General features: G+C 48.1%; 1 protein-coding gene across 1 annotated transcript in view; it reads right to left on the reverse strand.

The window, feature by feature from the left end:
- SDK2 (sidekick cell adhesion molecule 2) overlaps positions 1-18,256 on the reverse strand; it is a 161,705-nt gene that overhangs the window by 64,072 nt on the left and 79,377 nt on the right. Inside the window, exons 18-22 of the mRNA XM_040244313.1 lie at positions 8,194-8,370; positions 7,792-7,928; positions 7,151-7,298; positions 2,925-3,065; positions 963-1,144 (exon numbers count right to left, since the gene is read on the reverse strand). Of these exons, the coding sequence (XP_040100247.1) occupies positions 963-1,144; positions 2,925-3,065; positions 7,151-7,298; positions 7,792-7,928; positions 8,194-8,370 (785 nt within the window). The remainder of the gene's footprint in view (positions 1-962; positions 1,145-2,924; positions 3,066-7,150; positions 7,299-7,791; positions 7,929-8,193; positions 8,371-18,256) is intronic.

An 18,256-nucleotide genomic window follows, 5' to 3' on the forward strand; every position in this document is an offset into this window, starting at 1 on the left:
CCAGGGGATCTTCCCAACCCAGGGATCGAACTGGCGTCTCCTGCTTGGCAGGCGGACTCTTTACCACTGAGCCACCTGGGAAGCTTCTGTAGATTAGTTTGGGTTTAATAAAACCGGTCTGGCTCATTTCACAGGATGCCCATAAATACAAGTGATGAATCTGAAAATGCTCAGGGTGGTTTTTAGGTATGACGCGAAATGTAGGCTGTTTCATGATCCAGTTAATGGGAAACTTCGCAGAAGGGCCCTGTGCCCCCGAAGCCTCTGCCTTCATCACACCCACCCAACCTCTTCATCTTCTCCTCCATCCTCCCGCCCTACAGGGTAACTGGGCACAGCGTCCAATAGCCTGCTGCTGCTGCTGCTGCTAAGTCGCTTCAGTCATGTCCGACTCTGTGCGACCCCACAGACGGCAGCCCACCAGGCTCCGCCGTCCCTGGGATTCTCCAGGCAGGAACACTGGAGTGGGTTGCCATTTCCTTCTCCAATGCATGAAAGTGAAAAGTGAAAGTGAAGTCGCTCAGTCGTGTCCAACTCTTGCGACCCCATGGACTGCAGCCCGTCCGTGGGAATTTCCGGGCAAGAGTACTGGAGTGGGCTGCCATCGCCTTCTCCGGTGCAATAGCTGGGGCTGGATAAAACAGGTGACATGGCTGAGGCGGTCAGGACTGGCGCTGCTGCTGCTCCGCAGCTCAGTCCTGTCCGACTCTTTCTGACCCCATGGACGGTAGCCCTCCAGGCTCCTCTGTCCATGGGATTCCCCAGACAGAGATCCTCTAGTGGGTTGCCATTTCCTTCTCCAAGGGATCTTCCCAACCAGGGATCAAACCCAGACCTCCTGCACGGCGGGCAGATTCTTTACTGTCTGAGCCACCTGGGGAGCCCACATTAGGACTGGGCGAGTACAGGACCCCACAGGCACAGAGCCTGGAGGAGAAGCAGCAGGCACTGTGCCCACTCACCGCCCTGTAGCGTCCACTCGGTGACTTTGCTGCTGTAGACGCCCAGCCCGGCGCTGTTGTAGGCGGCCACCTCGATCTCGTAGTTGGTCCAGATGATGAGGTCCTCGAGCAGCAGGTTGTTGACTTCGGCATCCGTGATGTTCTTATACTGGTACCCGACAGGAAGCCCGGCCAGGCAGTACCTGAGGAGAAAGCCAGGACGCCAAGGATGAGAGTCAGCCTGCGTGGCCCCGTGTCCGGGAAGCTGTCTGTGATGGCGGAAATGGTCCATGTCGGGCAGCTGCTGGGCACCTGAGATGTGCTTAAGTGCAACTGAGGAATTACATTTAATTTAATTTAATTTTCTCGTCATTTAATTTCTTTTTATTAATTTAAATAGTTGCAAGTGACCAGAGGCTACCCTACTGGATAACACAGGTCTCGGGGATGTGTCTGGACTACTGTTTTTGATGGGGGAGGAGGACGTTGGTGGGATGGTTAACAGGATGCTGAGAGCTCCTGGGAAGATCTCACTGGTCTCAGCTTTGAGGGGTCATTGATGGGAGAGTGGTCTTCAAACTTTGGGCTGATTTTCCTTCTTGCTCTAGGAGAATGGCTCCCTCTTTTGACAGCCACTCACTTTGCTGGAGACAAAAGACCTGAGGCTACCTGCTGTACCAAGTTCCACCTTCCAGTGGGAGAAAGAACACAGGGTATGAAGACATGGGATCTGAACAGGCACATTTTGGAGGATGGATAGCTTACCAGAGAACCACAGTGCATACGTACTTTTGATTCTAACTATTAGGGAATTAGAGGCCCCAGGTTACTCTGAGGCATCACAAAGCCCCACATCAGTGGTTCTCAAAGCCTTCGTGTGCATGAAGGACACCTGAAAAGCTTGTCAAAACACAGCCTGCTGGGCTAATCCCAAAGATCCCCATTTAGTAGTTCAGGGGTGGGACCTGAGAATTTTCATTCCTGTCTAGTTATCTTACTGACACCGCTGGTTCAGGGACCACACTCTGAGAACCGCTGCCCTTTAGAGTCACCAGAAAACCCACAGCACAATTAACTGACTGTGGAGTAGCCAACTAATGATAAGTGATAACGGAATAGCCAAACCAATAGTAACTTCTTCCCAAATTAGGGGATTTCAATGCTGTGAGTGTTCAGGAAAGAGATACGGGAAGTTGCCCAGCATTTCGCAACCAGCCAGAGTTCAGAATATTGATGAGAGTTCTCAGTAGTTTCAAATAACGGGCTAAAATCTTCTTTTCTGAACACCAAATTTTAGTTACAATTTAATAATATGCTTTTAGGTTAACAATAAGGAGCCTGGTGGGCTACAGTCCATGGAGTCACAAAGAGTCAGACACAACTGAACGACTAATACCTTCACTTTTTCAAAGTGTCCACAGTCAAACTGAAAAATAAAAGGCTATAAAACCGGGCTTCATTTTGCCATAAAGACCAAAGAAAGGAATTCCACTTTTTTTTTTTTTTTTTTGGCCATGCCATGCAGCATGTTGGATCTTAATTCCCTGACAGGGGATCAAACCCATGGCCCCTGCAGTAGAAGCACAGAGTCTTAACCACTGGACTGCCAAGGAAGTCCCCAGATTTCCACTTTTTAACCATTCTTGGCCAAGTAGTTTACCCACTGGGGAAACCTGGCCTCGGAGAGTTGCCTGTCTCCCTATAGCCCTAATGTCTGACAGACTTGCCCATGCATACAGCCTTAAGGAGACTTCACTGTAGCTCCTCTCTCACCATTCCTATTGGATTCCAAGGCTCTCACCGCTGGAAGTTCTTCTGGATGTCTAGCCTCAATCCTTCCTAGTGTAAGGTAGGCATTTCTTGTCTGGTCCTTGTTCGATAGAGAAGGACCTGCCACGAATCTGCTCTATTTCCCAACCCACTCCCAACCCTCCCCATCTCTGTCCCCTTCTCTCCCCTGCTCTCCTTGGGGTGGAGGCCTACCTGATGACGTAGCCCTTGAGGATGCCGTTCTGGTGGTTCTCAGGAGGCGGCTGCCACTGGATCATGATGGACTGGTTGGTCCGGCCACTGGCGATGACGTTCTGTGGAGGGGCTGTGGGGGGCTCTTCAGGAAGGGAGACCCTGGAAAATACCAAGGATGGACAGGTCTTTTCACTCCTTGTCTCGACGGCAAACACAGAAGTTTAAAGGGATGTGAAGAGACCCCACCCCTACTCTGTCCCTGCAGACTCTGCGCAATTGCTGTGTGCCTTTGGGCAAGTCATTTAACCTCTCTGAGCTTGTTTCTTTATCTGAAAAAGCAATATAATAAAGCTCCATTGGTCTGCTTTATAAAAGTGGTTGAAGCTCGAATGATGCCATGTCTTTTCAAAACACTCCCTGTTGGCAAACTGTTGTTCAGTCGCTAAGTCATGGCAGACCCTTCGAGATCCCATGGACTATAGCCTGCCAGGCTCCATGGGGTTCTCCAGGCAAGAATCCTGGAGTGGGTTGCCATTTCCTCCTCCAGGGGATCTTCCCGACCCAGGGATCTAACCCGAGTTTCCTGCAATGGCAGGTGGGTTCTTCATCACTGAGCCACCAGGAAAGTCCCTGGAAAGCACCAGATGAGTGTATTTTCTGTGCAGTCGAGGGACCCAGGCCTCGGTTTCCCATTTGTCAAAGAAGCTGCCGTTGGGTCTGGTGGAGGTCATGAGTTTCGAAAATTTTAGAAGTAGAAGTGTTTAAAACACTCACCTCCCTGTTACCAGCTGGTGGTGAACTCGAAACAGGCTTCCTTCACCAACCAGCTGGACCTTGACCGGGGTGGGGCAGGCCGGGTAGGGCAAGAGTTTGAGCCCTCCTCTGACCCCATACCCTGAAGCCTGGGGCCACTACATTTCTTTCTCTGGCATGGCTGGGCGACGCGGCGTTCCACCTCCGTGGATTTTTCACGTAACTGACAGGCATCCACAAACAATAAGAGTTAATTATTTCTGATGATGCCTTTCCCTGTTTGTTTATGTTTTTGTGCCCTGGTGGATAGCTTTTCTAAAACGTACCGCACCCTCCCATGTCTTTGTGCAGCCCGGAGTGAGGGTAATTTAAGCTTTTGCCGTGTGACTCAGGGCCCTTAGGATGCAGATTCAGTAGGAAGACGACTCAGTGTTACAAAGGGAAGCCTGAATGACTGGAGAAGTTATAGGATGGTTTCCCTACACTGCGGGGCTTCCTGTTATTGGGAGTTCGTGGCTCTGGAAGGCTGGGTATGTGTTTATTTGGTTCTCTGCACCACCTCTCATGGTCCAAACATGGCCTGGCCCAGAGTAGATGCTCAGTAAACAGTGAACGAGGGCCCTCCCTGGTGGTTCAGTGGTTACAAATCTACCTTCCAATGCAGGGGCGCAGGTTTGATCCCTGGTCAGGGAACTAAGACCCCACGTGCCCTGGGGCAACGAGGCCCACGAGCCACAACCACTGAGCCGGTGTGCTCTGGAGCCCTCATGCAACAACTAGAGAGAAGCCTGAGGACTGCAAGGGGAGATCCCAGGGCCACAACTAAGCCCTGCTGTAGCAAGAAAATGAAAAGAATAATTGCAAAAAAAAAAAAAAATGGTGAATGACTAAATTCTCCATGCCACTTCTTCCCCCTGCTAGAGTGTCACGCCTCAATGGCCTCTGGCTTGTAAAAGCCGGAAGGACTCAAGCTCATGGGAACTGCAGGGAAAACCACAATGCCTGATTTAACCTGGGTGTGGGGAGGGGTCTGGGTACACATCTAAGAGCAAAGTGCATTCGTGGCTCCCTTAGCAAACATTATGACTGTTTATTTCTGGGCTCTCAATTCTGCTCCATTGATATGTGTGTCTATTTTATTGGGGTGTGTGTGTGGCTGTGCTGCCCGGCTTGTAGGATTTTAGTTCCCTGAACAGGGACTGAACCCACACCATGGCAGTGAAAGTGCTGAGTCCTAATCACTCAAAGAATGCCCTGTGTGTCTTGTTTTGGAAGAGTGGCATACTGTTTTGGGGACTATAGCTTTGTAGTATAGTTTGGAATCAAGAAGTATGATGCCTCTGGCTCTGTGCTTTGTTCTCAGGCTTGTTTTGGGTATTTGGGTATTTTTTGTGGCTCTATACAAATTTCAGGATTGTTTTTTCTGTTTCTGTGAAAAATACCATTGGAATTGTGATAGGGATGGGATTGACTCAATAGATGGCTTAGGGTGATATGGACATTTTAACAATATGAACTCTTCTCAATGGGGAAAGGACAGTCTCTTCAATAAATGATGTTGGGAAAATTGGAAATCCACATGCAGAAGAAGGCAACTGGACCGCTATCTTACACCAATCACAAAAAAACTTTTTAAACTTGAAATGGATTAAAGACAAACTTAAGACCTGAAACTATAAAACTCCTAGACTAAAACATAGGGGGAAAGCTCCTTGGCATTGGTCTTGGCAGCAATTTCCTGGATATGGTACCAAAAACACAAGTAACAGAAGAGAAACAAATAAGCAGGACTATATCAAACTAAAAAGCATCTGCACAGCAAAAGAAACCACAAGATGAAAAGGCAACCTACAGAATGGGAGAACATATCTGCAAACCATATATCTGATAACAGGTTAACATCCAAAATATATAAAGAACTCATACAACTCAGTAGCCAAAAACTAAACTTCTGATTAAAAAAAAATGCACAAATGGGCTGCACGTTTTTTCCAAAGAAGACAAATGAATGATCAATAGGTCCATGAAAACATGCTGAAGATCACAAATCAACAGGGAAATGCAAATCAAAACTACAGCGAGGAATCGCCTTTTACCCGACAGAGTGGCTATTATCCAAAAGACAAGAGATAACAAACGTTGGCAAGGATGTGGCTAAAAGGAGCCCTTTAAGCACTGCTGGTGGGAAGATAAATTGGTCTAGAAACTACGGAAAACAGCATAGAGGTTCCTTCCGCCCAAATCAGAAGCAGTACTACATACAATCCAGCCATCCACAGGATCTCAGAAACGGATCTGCACCCCTGATTCACCGCAGCATTGTTCACAGCAACCAGGAGATGAAACCAACTTAAATGCCGCATCAAGGAATGAATGGTTAAAGAAGATGTAACATAGCTACACAGTGAAGTATTTTCCAGCCATGAGAAAGAAACTCTGCCATCTGCAACAATACGCATGGGCCGGGGGGCACTGTGCTCAACGAAGGCAGTCAGCAGAGAAAGACAAACACTGCGTGACCTCACCGCTATGTGCAATCTGGGCGAGCCGAGCTCGGAGACACAGAGGAGAGTGGTGATTAATAGGGGCTGGGGGTGGAGGGAATGGGGAGATGCTGTTCAGAAGGTATAAACTTGCAGGGGTAAGAGTAACCAGTTCTGAGGAGAGCATGCACGCCTGGTGATTATAGCTAATGACACTGTATTATACCCTTGGAGGTTGCTAAGAGAGGGGATTTTAAATGTTCTCACGACAAAAAAGAAGCGGTAATTATGTGACAGGATGGGGGTGTCAGCTAACACCACAGGGGCAACCATTTTGCCATATAGGAGTGTGTCACACCACACTGCACGTCTCAAACTCATACTGTGTTTCATGCCCATGATATCCCAATCCATCTGCAAAAAAGCATTAAAAAAAAAGAGCAAAGCACACAGCTCTGGGGCATGGGATTGGGGCTCACTGCCACTCTGACCGGATGTCTCCTTTCTCACTAGAGGACGCTGCTTGCCCTGCAGGGGTCTAGGTGGGTAGAATGTGCCTCCTACCTATAAGTAGGTATTAGAGTGGATGAACTATGTTGCTGTTCAACTGTCGTCATTTTAAAAAAAAGGCTTGTTGAAGGCTTCGAGGGGTCTGAGCTGTGCAAAGCATTGCACACGGAGATCCAAGGGGGTCCTTGGTGATTCTGGAACTTTACGCACACTTAGCGATGGGGTGTGGACCAGAATGGGGTGAGTGCTGGAACTTGCATGGCTCACAGAGAGACGCACAGCTCAACCGGATTAGTGCTCTTCCCTTGTCAGGCACTGCTCACAGCCCTTCACTGGTAATGCCTGAATTTTTTCTGCCTCCCTGTGAGACCGGCATCAGTACAGTTACCCCCATCCGTCCGAGAGGAGCCACCGGGACGCGCCTGGCAGCCGGGGCCCCCTGCCACAGTGGTTTTGGCAGCAGATGGCCCCGCCCAGCCCCCACCCTGCGCCTCTCACCTCTCTGTGTCCTTGCTGAACTGTCCCTTCCCCACGTCGTTGACAGCGCAAAGACGGAACTGGTAGGACCGTGCGGGGACCAAGCCCTTGACCATCACGGAAGTCGCTTCGGGGTCCACGCTGGCCAGGAGCACCGTCCAGGGGGCATCTGCCGGGACAGAGGGTGGAGGCAGACGTGGGCATCTTTGGGGGGCATGCTTCCTCCTGCTCCCACTCCCTGCAGCGCTCCAGCCTCACACTTAATACCCCCCGCCCAGCGTGGTCCAGTAGAGACTGGCCGTGTCACTTTCCTGGGTCCTCTTAGCCCGCGTGTCCCAGGCTTGGAGGGTACTGACTGGGACGGAGCCGGGCTCACCGGAACTGAGAAGCACGTGGCCTTCCTATCCTATTTCCCCCTCAAATTGATGAGCAAGCTGTATTTAAAACACCCTTCAAGTGATGCCTGCTAATTTGGGAGCTCACAGCTTGGGGGTGGAGGATAAGGCGAAATAAGAAGAACACTAATGACTGGCATCTGGGAGACTTCTGGGGGCCGGGCTCCGGGTCCAGCAAGTGCCTCACCCCTCTCCCTCGCGGCTCTGCACTGGGGAGCAGGGCCGCCCTGCCTGCGGTGGGTGTAGGGGGCGGGCGCGGACCCTTACTGTTCTCGGACATCTCCAGGACGTAGCGGATCAGCGGGCTGTTGCCGTCGAAGGGCTTGGCCCACGTCAGGTTGATGGCCCTCCTCTCCGAGGTACTGAGGGTCGCCACGGGGTGCTCGGGGGCGTGAGGCAGCTGCCTGGAGGAGACAGGCGCGGTGGGCCCCCCGGGAGGTCTCGAGTCAGGGGGCGCCAGGACTCGGTCTGAACCCCCAGCCCCCAGGCAAGCCTTCGGCCCTCTACCCAGAGACTCTGCGTGCCGGCTTTGGAGCCCGCCCGGCCAAAGCCGTAACCCAGGCTCCCCGCCCTGGACGGCGGTCTCCTGAGCTGGGAAAGGCCCGGGCGCGCGGCGGGCGGGCTCAGGCCGCCCCCGGCCCCTGGCTCCTGCGCCTCCGCGTCCCTCACCTCACGCGCAGGTGGGCACTGCGGGAGTCGTTGCCGCCGGCCGAGAGCACCCGGCAGGTGTAGGTGCCGATGTCCCCGGACCAGGTCTGCGAGATGCGCAGGGAGCCGCTGCCGTCCAGGCGGACGCGGGGGTTGCCCTCCGTGCTCAGCGCGACGCCGTCTTTCTCCCAGACGTGCCTGAGAGGGGGAAGAGCTGCTCAGGAAAGAGACGCAGGCGGGGTGGGGCAGGGGCTGCCGGGGGTGGGCTCAGCCCAGGGCAGGTCTGGAGCAGGGAGCTCCAGAGGCGGGCCCCAGGCCAGGGACGGGGGGCACCCACCATCACGCCTGCTGCGGGGGTCTAGGCGCGCGGCTCGGGCCAGGATACCCACATCGACTCAGCATCCAGTGTTCACACCTTCAGTTCAGGTCCAGGTCCCAGCCTGGTTGCTTCTGACCCGAAGCCACCACCAAGCCTCCCAGAGTGCGCACAAGCTATTCTCCCAAAGAGGTTAAAAGATTAGGGCTGGAAAAAGGATGGACGCTTCCGCCTAGACTACATTTGGGGATTAGTTTTATGAAGAGAACCATCACATCAATGCATCACTGTGACAAATTGACCTCAGTGTCCAAAAAAAAAAAAATCACTTTAGCTTTGGTCAGTCAGTACAAAGGGGGACTTGAGAAATTACACTCACGCCTGCGCCTGACAATGAGAAATGCCTGCTCTGGATTTGTTCTGGAGGAGACACAATAATTGTCATCAACACACACGGGGTGCCAGCTTCTGGGAGGATGCAGGGCGGCTGCCCCCCAGGGAAGGTGGATCAGGGCAACCAGGGCAGGGGCTGGGCTGGGGCACTTTGCAAATAAGCCATCAACGACTTAGTGTGGGGGCGGGGACTGTCTATACAGCCCTAGAAGTCTCTGGGTTTAGGGAGGCTGAGATGGCTAGACAGAATGAGCCTGTACTATTTTTAACTTAAAGTTAAAAAAAAAAAAAGTCAGAAAAGTAGCAAGTACAAATGAGAAAAGAGTAGGAAAAAAGGAGAGAAAATTCAACAGTTTTCCCCCATTGTTGTTCAGTCGCTGAGTCGTGTCTGACTCTTTGTGGCTGCATGGACTGCAGCACGCCAGGCCTCCCTGTCCATCACCAACTCCCAGAGCTTGCTCAAACTCAGGTCCATTGAGTCGGTGATGCCATCCAACCATCTCATCCTCTGTCGTCCCCTTCTCCTCCCGCCTTCAATCTTTCCCAGCATCAGGGTCTTTTCCAAGGAGTCGGCTCTTCGCATCAGATGGTCAAAGTATTGGAGCTTCAGCTTCAACAACAGTCCTTCCGATGGATATTCAGGGCTGGCATTTGAGGGTAAACCTTCCAGATGCCTCTCTCCTGGCCCCTGGGCAGTTACTACAGTGCTTCTGTGTTCTGGGCTTGAATGTTCCCTGGCCACTTACTGGTGTTGTGGTCCTGGGGATGTTTATCAAATGCGGTGTGCCTCACTTTTCTCACTTGTCATATAACAGAAGAAATACCATCCACCCCATAGGGTTGCTGTAAGGACTGTGTGAGTTAGGATAAAATATTGGAGTAGTGCTGGAAACAGGGTGATTGATAGAAGTTATAATGTATGTTTCAGTTCAGTTCAGTGGGTCAGTCGTGTCCAGTGCTTTGCGACCCCATGAAACGCAGCATGCCGGGCCTCCCTGTCCATCACCAACTCCCAGAGTTCACTCAGACTCACGTCCATCGAGTCCGTGATGCCATCCAGCCATCTCATCCTCTGTCGTCCCCTTCTCCTCCTGCCCCCAATCCCTCCCAGCATCAGAGTCTTTTCCAATGAGTCAACTCTTCACATGAGGTGGCCAAAGTACTGGAGTTTCAGCTTCAGCATCATTCCCTCCAAAGAAATCCCAGAGCTGATCTTCAGAATGGACTGCAAGGAGTTGCAGTCCAAGGGACTCTCAAGAGTCTTCTCCAACACCACGGTTCAAAAGCATCAGTTCTTCGGCACTCAGCTTTCTTCACAGTCCAACTCTCACATCCATACATGACCACAGGAAAAACCATAGCCTTGACTAGACAGAACTTTGTTGGTAAAGTAATGTCTCTGCTTTTCAATACGCTATCTAGGTTGGTCATAACTTTTCTTCCAAGGAGTAAGCATCTTTTAATTTCATGGCTGCAGTCACCATCTGCAGTGATTTTGGAGCCCCCCAAAAATAAAGTCTGACACTGTTTCCACTGTTTACCCATCGATTTCCCAGGAAGTGATGGGACTGGATGCCATGATCTTCGTTTTCTGAATGTTGAGCTTTAAGCCAACTTTTTCACTCTCCTCTTTCACTTTCATCAAGAGGCTTTTGAGTTCCTCTTCACTTTCTGCCATAAGGGTGGTGCCATCTGGATATCTGAGGTTATTGATATTTCTCCCGGCAATCTTGATTCCAGCTTGTGTTTCTTCCAGCCCAGCGTTTCTCATGATGTACTCTGCATAGAAGTTAAATAAGCAGTTAAATATACAGCCTTGACGTAATCCTTTTCCTATCTGGAACCAGTCTGTTGTTCCATGTCAAGTTCTAACTGTTGCTTTCTGACCTGCATATAGGTTTCTCAAGAGGCAGGGTAGGTGGTCTGGTATTCCCATCTCTTTCAGAATTTTCCACAGTTTATTGTGATCCATATAGTCAAAGGCTTTGGCATAGTCAATAAAGCAGAAGTAGATGTCTTTCTGGAACTCTCTTGCTTTTTCCACGATCCAGTGGATGTTGGCAATTTAATCTCTGGTTCCTCTGCCTTTTCTAAAACCAGCTTGAACATCTGGAAGTTCATGGTTCACATATTGCTGAAGCCTGGCTTGGAGAATTTTGAGCATTACTTTACTAGCATGTGAGATGAGTGCAATTGTGCGGTAGTCTGAGCACTCTTTGGCATTGCCTTTCTTTGGGACTGGAATGAAAACTGACCTTTTCCAGTCCTGTGGCCACTGCTGAGTTTTCCAAATTTGTTGGCATATTGAGTGCAGCACTTTCACAGCATCATCTTTCAGGATTTGAAATAGCTCCACTGGAATTCCATCACCTCCACTAGCTTTGTTTGTAGTGATGCTTTCTAAGGCCCACTTGACTTCACATTCCAGGATGTCTGGCTCTAGATGAGTGATCACACCATCGTGATTATCTTGGTCATGAAGATCTTTTTTGTACAGTTCTTCTGTGTATTCTTGCCACCTCTTCTTAATATCTTCTGCTTCTGTTAGGTCCATACCACTTCTGTCCTTTATCGAGCCCATCTTTGCATGAAATGTTCCCTTGGTATCTCTAATTTTCTTGAAGAGATCTCTAGTCTTTCCCATTCTGTTGTTTTCCTCTATTTCTTTGCACTGATCACTGAGGAAGGTTTTCTTATCTCTTCTTGCTATTCTTTGGAACTCTGCATTCAGATGCTTGTATCTTTCCTTTTCTCCTTTGCTTTTTGCTTCTCTTCTTTTCACAGCTATTTGTAAGGCCTCCCCAGACAGCCATTTTGCTTTTTTGCATTTCTTTTCCATGGGGATGGTCTTGATCCCTGTCTCCTGTACAATGTCACGAACCTCATTCCATAGTTCATCAGGCACTCTATCTATCAGATCTAGGCCCTTAAATCTATTTCTCACTTCCACTGTATAATCATAAGGGATTTGATTTAGGTCATACCTGAATGGTCTAGTGGTTTTCCCTACTTTCTTAAATTTCAGTCTGAATTTGGTAATAAGGAGTTCATGATCTGAGCCACAGTCAGCTCCTGGTCTTGTTTTTGTTGACTGTATAGAGCTTCTCCATCTTTGGCTGCAAAGAATATAATTAATCTGATTTCGGTGTTGACCATCTGGTGATGTCCATGTGTACAGTCTTCTCTTGTGTTGTTGGAAGAGGGTGTTTGCTATGACCAGTGCATTTTCTTGGCAAAACTCTATTAGTCTTTGCCCTGTTTCATTCAGCATTCCAAGGCCAAATTTGCCTGTTATTCCAGGTGTTTCTTGACTTCCTACTTTTGCATTCTAGTCCCCTATAATGAAAAGGACATCTTTTTTGGGTGTTAGTTCTAAAAGGTCTTGTAGGTCTTCATAGAACCATTTAACTTCAGCTTCTTCAGCATTACTGGTTGGGGCATAGACTTGGATTACAGTGATATTGAATGGTTTGCCTTGGAAACGAACAGAGATCATTCGGTCGTTTTTGAGATTGCATCCAAGTACTGCATTTCAGACTCTTTTGTTGACCATGATGGCTACTCCATTTCTTCTAAGGGATTCCTGCCCGCAGTAGTAGATATAATGGTCATCTGAGTTAAATTCACCCATTCCAGTCCATTTTAGTTCGCTGATTCCTAGAATGTCAATGTTCACCCTTGCCGTCTCTTGTTTGACCACTTCCAATTTGCCTTGATTCATGGACCTGACATTCCAGGTTCCTATGCAATATTGCTCTTTACAGCATTGGACCTTGCTTCTATCACCAGTCACATCCACAGCTGGGTATTGTTTTTGCTTTGGCACCATCCCTTCATTCTTTCTGGAGTTATTTCTCCACTAATCTCCAGTAGCATATTGGGCACCTACTGACCTGGGGAATTCCTCTTTTGGTATTCTATCATTTTGCCTTTTCATACTGTTCATTGGGTTCTCAAGGCAAGAATACTGAAGTGGCTTGCCATTCCCTTCTCCAGTGGACCACATTCTGTCAGACCTCTCCACCATGACCCACCTGTCTTGGGTGGCCCCACGGGCATGGCTTAGTTTCCTTGAGCTAGACAAGGCTGTGGTCCTATTGTGATTAGATTGACTAGTTTTCTGTGATTATGGTTTCAGTGGGTCTGCCCTCAGAGGGCAGATAATATATGCTTACTGATACAGTATATTTTGAGTATAAATAATACCTGGCTGCCACTGCATAGCACAGGGAGCTCAGTTGGTGCTGTGTGGGTCGAGGGGTGGGACTAGCGTGCGTGAGCAGGCATTCCAAGAGGGGTGGGATATATGTACACGTATGGCTGATTCACTTTGTTGCACAGCAGAAACCAATACAACATTGTGAAGCAATTATCCTCCAATTAAAAAAAAAAACAATACCTAGCTATTCATCCATCCTGATTTTAAAGCTGCCGTTTCCACCCAAGACGATATCATAAATTCCATTTAATGTGACATTTCTTCACCATGGTTCACTTGGCTGCAGAGCACTTCAAATAATCATTCCTCTGTAATTGATCCTGTAATGATGGGCATCCAATTCACCTCTTTGTTTTCTTTTTTTTTTTTAATAAATTTTTTTTTGGGCCACATCACACAGCCCGTGGGACCTTAGTCTCCAGCCAAGTATCAAAGCTGGATCCTCAGCACTGGAGGCAGGGAGTCTCAGGCACAGGACTGTCAGCGAAGCCCCAAGCTCCTTGTTTTCTGATCTCACAGCTAATGCTGTGATGAACACCTCTATGGCAAAATATTTGCCACATTCTAAATCACTTCCTCGGGTATAAATTCTCAGCAGTAAATCACTGAGTTACATGTTAAGGCTTTTTACACAAATTTTGCAAATCACCAAAAGTGATCACCGTCAGTTCATCTCTTTGACTAGAGAAGGATCATCCTCACAGGCACTGACGGGATAGGTAGAATTTTACTAAAGCGAATCTAGCTGCAGAGGGTAATGCCTGCTTATGAAACAACCTGTGGCAAGCAGACACACTCTGTCCAAGACACCAGGCGTTAGGAAGCAGCCATCACTGCCTGCAGGGGCTCGTGCCAAAACAGCTGAGCCTGAATTTAAAGATCAGCTTGTTCTTTAGTTGCTAAGTCGTGTCCGACTCTTTGCAACCCCCTGGACTGTAGCCCGCCAGGCTCCTCTGTCCATGGGATTTCCCAGGCAAGAACACTGGAGTGGGTTGCTATTTCCCAGCCCAGGAATTGAACCCACATCTCCTGCGTTGCAGGCAGATTCTTTACTGCTGAGCCACCAGAGAAGCTCCATGATCAATTACTTAAATCTAATCAGAAATACAAGGGATAGAAGAAGAAGTGAGCCACAGCCTGAAAAAGCTGCTGGCCAAATCCAGATGTGGGCTATTCTATAGCAAGGATATTCTGCAAATTATGGCCTACTGACTGTTTGTGTAAATAAAGTTTTATTGGAACACACACACAGATACACACCCATTTGTTTACAGATTGCTTATGACTGCTTTTGAACTGCAGACACAGACGTGAGAAGCTGTGACAAAGACTATATGGCCCTCAAAGCCTAAAATATTTACTCTCTGGCTCTTTACAGAAAACATTTGAGGATGTTTTTCCTGTAGAACCTGGTTTCTCCAACTTATTAAGTGCATGAAAACAAGACAAAAATGAAAACCAAAATAAAGACAAAAATAAAAAGAAAGGGAGCCATGTAGAATAAAAGAGACGTAGCAACTAAACACAACGGGTGGATCCTGTTTAAACCCTGAGTGAAACTAACTCTGTGTACAAAGGCTCTCTGAGACACTCCTGGTGGCTGAAACACGGGCTGGTGTCAGAAGAAGCCAAGGAATTGTTCACTGTCTCAGGTGTGAGAGCGGATGTGGCTGTTATGTTGAAAGAAAAGTCCTTCTTAGTAAGAAATGCTCATAGACATATCTAAGGGTGAAACTGCATTTTTGAAATTTGCTTTGAAAAGAGATGTGCAGTTTTAAAAGAAGCGTGGGGAAGATTCACGAAACAAGACGGGCAAATGCAGATGATTATTGAGGCTGAGAGGTAGTCCAGAAGGACTGAGGATGCAATTCTCTCTTCTCTGGGGTATGTTTTAAAACTTTCATAAGAGAATGTTAAAAAAAAAGAACCCATCAGTCCTTTTAATTCAGGGGACATTTCCCCCCAAATAATCCATAAAGATATAGCTGGCTGTTGAGCAGTTTTGATGAGTGGTTTTTAGCTTTAAGTAATATTAGATAGTCCTCAGGAAACAGAAGATGTGCAAAAATATTTAGTTATAAGGGCATTCAGAATGATATTTGTTAATATTAGCAACAATTCAGAAATAATCAAATTACCCAGCGTTAGGGAATTGGTAAGATAAATTATGGGGCGTCCACATAGTGGAGGACGGAACAGTCATATAATTGAGTTTACTCAAAAATATTTATTGACAGAACAAGAGGTTGGTAACAGGTTCTTCAGGGAAAAAGCAGAGAACACGGTATTTTTAGTTTCTTCAAATGGCATTCAAATATTCCTGTCGCTAATGGAAGGAGAATGAAAGTGCGAGTCGCTCAGTCATGTCTGACTCTTTGTGACCCCACAAACTGCAGGCCCCCAAGCTCCTCTGTCCATCAGATTCTCCAGGCAAGAACACTGGAGTGGGTTGCCATGCCTTCCTCCAGGGGATCTTGACCCAGGGATCGAACCTGGGTCTGAACCACCAGGGAGGCCCAATGGAAGGAAACACAGATCAATCTACTTTACTACTTCTCTCTCAATGCCTCCCCATTTTCTTTGGCTTGTACATCAAGGCTGTATATTGTCACCCTGCTTATTTAACTTCTATGCAGAGTACATCATGAGAAATGCTGGGCTGGAAGAAGCACAAGCTGGAATCAAGATTGCTTGGAGAAATATCAATAACCTCAGATATGCAGATGATATCACCCTTATGGCAGAAAGTGAAGAGGAACTAAAAGGCCTCTTGATGAAACTGAAAGAGGAGAATGAAAAAGTTGGCTTAAAGCTCAACATTCAGAAAACGAAGATCATGGCATCCAGTCCCATCACTTCCTGGGAAATCGATGGGGAAACAGTGGAAACAGTGTCAGACTTTATTTTGGGGGGGCTCCAAAATCACTGCAGATGGTGACTGCAGCCATGAAATTAAAAGATGCTTACTCCTTGGAAGAAAAGTTGTGACCAACCTAGATAGCATATTGAAAAGCAGAGACATTACTTTGCCGACTAAGGTCTGTCTAGTCAAGGCTATGGTTTTTCCTGTGGTCATGTATGGATGTGAGAGTTGGACTGTGAAGAAGGCAGAGCGCCGAAGAATTGATGCCTTGAACTGTGGTGTTGGAGAAGACTCTTGAGAGTCCCTTGGACTGCAAGGAGATCCAACCAGTCCATTCTGAAGGAGATCAGCCCTAGGATTTCTTTGGAAGGAATGATGCTAAAGCTGAAGCTCCAGTACTTTGGATACTTCATGCAAAGAGTTGACTCATTGGAAAAGACTCTGATGCTGGGAGAGACTGGGGGCAGGAGAAGAAGGGGACGACTGAGGATGAGATGGCTGGATGGCATCACGGACTCGATGGACGTGAGTTCTAATGAACTCCGGGAGATGGTGATGGACAGGGAGGCCAGGCGTGCTGCGGCTCATGGGGTCGCAAAGAGTCGGACACGACTGAGCGACTGAACTGAACTGAACTGTCTGCACTTTTTATATCCCCCCCCACAAAATGGATATCTGTTAGCTGCATAATAAAATACAGTAACAATATTGATTAATATTAAGAATGGACTGCTCATCTTATGTACAAAACACAAACAGACACACAGACTTAATGAATGAACTTACAGTTGCCAGGGGGAGAGCAGGAGGGATGGTTAGGGAGTTTGGGATGGACAGGTACACACTGCTATATTTAAAATGCATAAGCAACAAGGACCTACTGTATGGCACAGAGAGCTCTTGCTCAATGTTATGGGGCAACCGGGATGGGAGGGGAGTTTGGGGGAGAATGGATACATGTGTGTGTATGGCTGAGTCCCTTTGCTGTCCATCTGAAATTATCACAACATTGTCAGTTGGCTACACTCCAATATAAAATTTAAAAAGTGGACTGTCCAGATTCCGTCTAGATCTGGGTTCAGATACCAACTGGAAACAATTCTGGAGGCTTTTCATGCTGGTACCTACACCTGCCCAGCCTGCCTCCCCTGGGCCCGTTATTTATTCTGAAGACACGTAACCAGGATTAAGCGGCTACCACTCTAGTCTGATCCGGTCATTCAAATCCTTTCCAGTCTGTCTGCTCAGGGAACCCCTGGTATGTTTCCTGCAGCCAGAACAGGGACTCTTAAATCTGGCTGCACGTCCAAGACACCTCGGGGACTTCTAAAATTACTCAAGTCTGGGGGCCCGTCCCACCCCTAAGCCTCCCCTCCCCTCACCTAGGCGATGGAAGGCAGACAAGGGCGGGAGATGTGGAAGTGGACTTGGTCACAGATTTTTGCCAATTTAGGGGGATGAGGGACCGACTCTGCTCTCTCCCCCATCTAGAAAAGATTGTCCTAGATGGGTAAGTCCATCCTAAGGCGAGGTCTCCTCCAGTAAACTGGAAGCATGATTTCTCATCCGTAGTTCACTGGGGGGCCTGGAATGTGGGCCTACAGATATACTGCAAGGGGTCTCTGAATCTCTTTGTTCACAGGAATTGTCCAGAGTACGAATAAAATGTGCAAGCATTTCCCAAGCATTTGTAGATAACATTTTAATAAATAAAACACCAAAGTGTTCCTTAATTAACAGAGCTTTTTGTTACGATAAAATTTTTCAAGTGATGGATGCTAAGATGATAGTGACTATTTCTGTAAGTGTCTGAGGCCCACGGCTGTGTTCTACGGGGGTAATGTGTGGGTTCTCTTGGAAGACATTTTTACAGTTGGTATATTAATGTTTAACAACACTCTGATAAACCCTGGGATAAGCAGGTTCTGGATTATTTGATGGCCATGTTCTAACTACACCTACGTGATTTCAGGGCTCACATCTGTGTTTGTGTGGTACCACACGATGACTGTCCGAAGGGCCAACGTTCACTGTTTAATGAGGTGTTTCTTTAAGTGGGGCCTGAGTCAGAGCCTTTGAGAAGGGGTGTGGGGCTAAAAGTCTAGTCTCCTTGAATGTACGCTGGTGCAGCCACCTTGGAAACCAGTAGGGAGGTTCCCTATGAGCTAGCACATGTGCCAGCAATTCCACTCCTGGGCGCGTATCCAGACAAAACTCTACTTCAAAAAGAGGCCCGTGCCCCAGTGCTCACAGAAGCCTTGTTTACAACAGCCAAGACACGGAAGCGACCTGA

Source organism: Oryx dammah, unplaced genomic scaffold (genome assembly GCF_014754425.2).
Source record: "Oryx dammah isolate SB20612 unplaced genomic scaffold, SCBI_Odam_1.1 HiC_scaffold_8, whole genome shotgun sequence".
Taxonomy (NCBI): Eukaryota; Metazoa; Chordata; class Mammalia; order Artiodactyla; family Bovidae; genus Oryx; species Oryx dammah.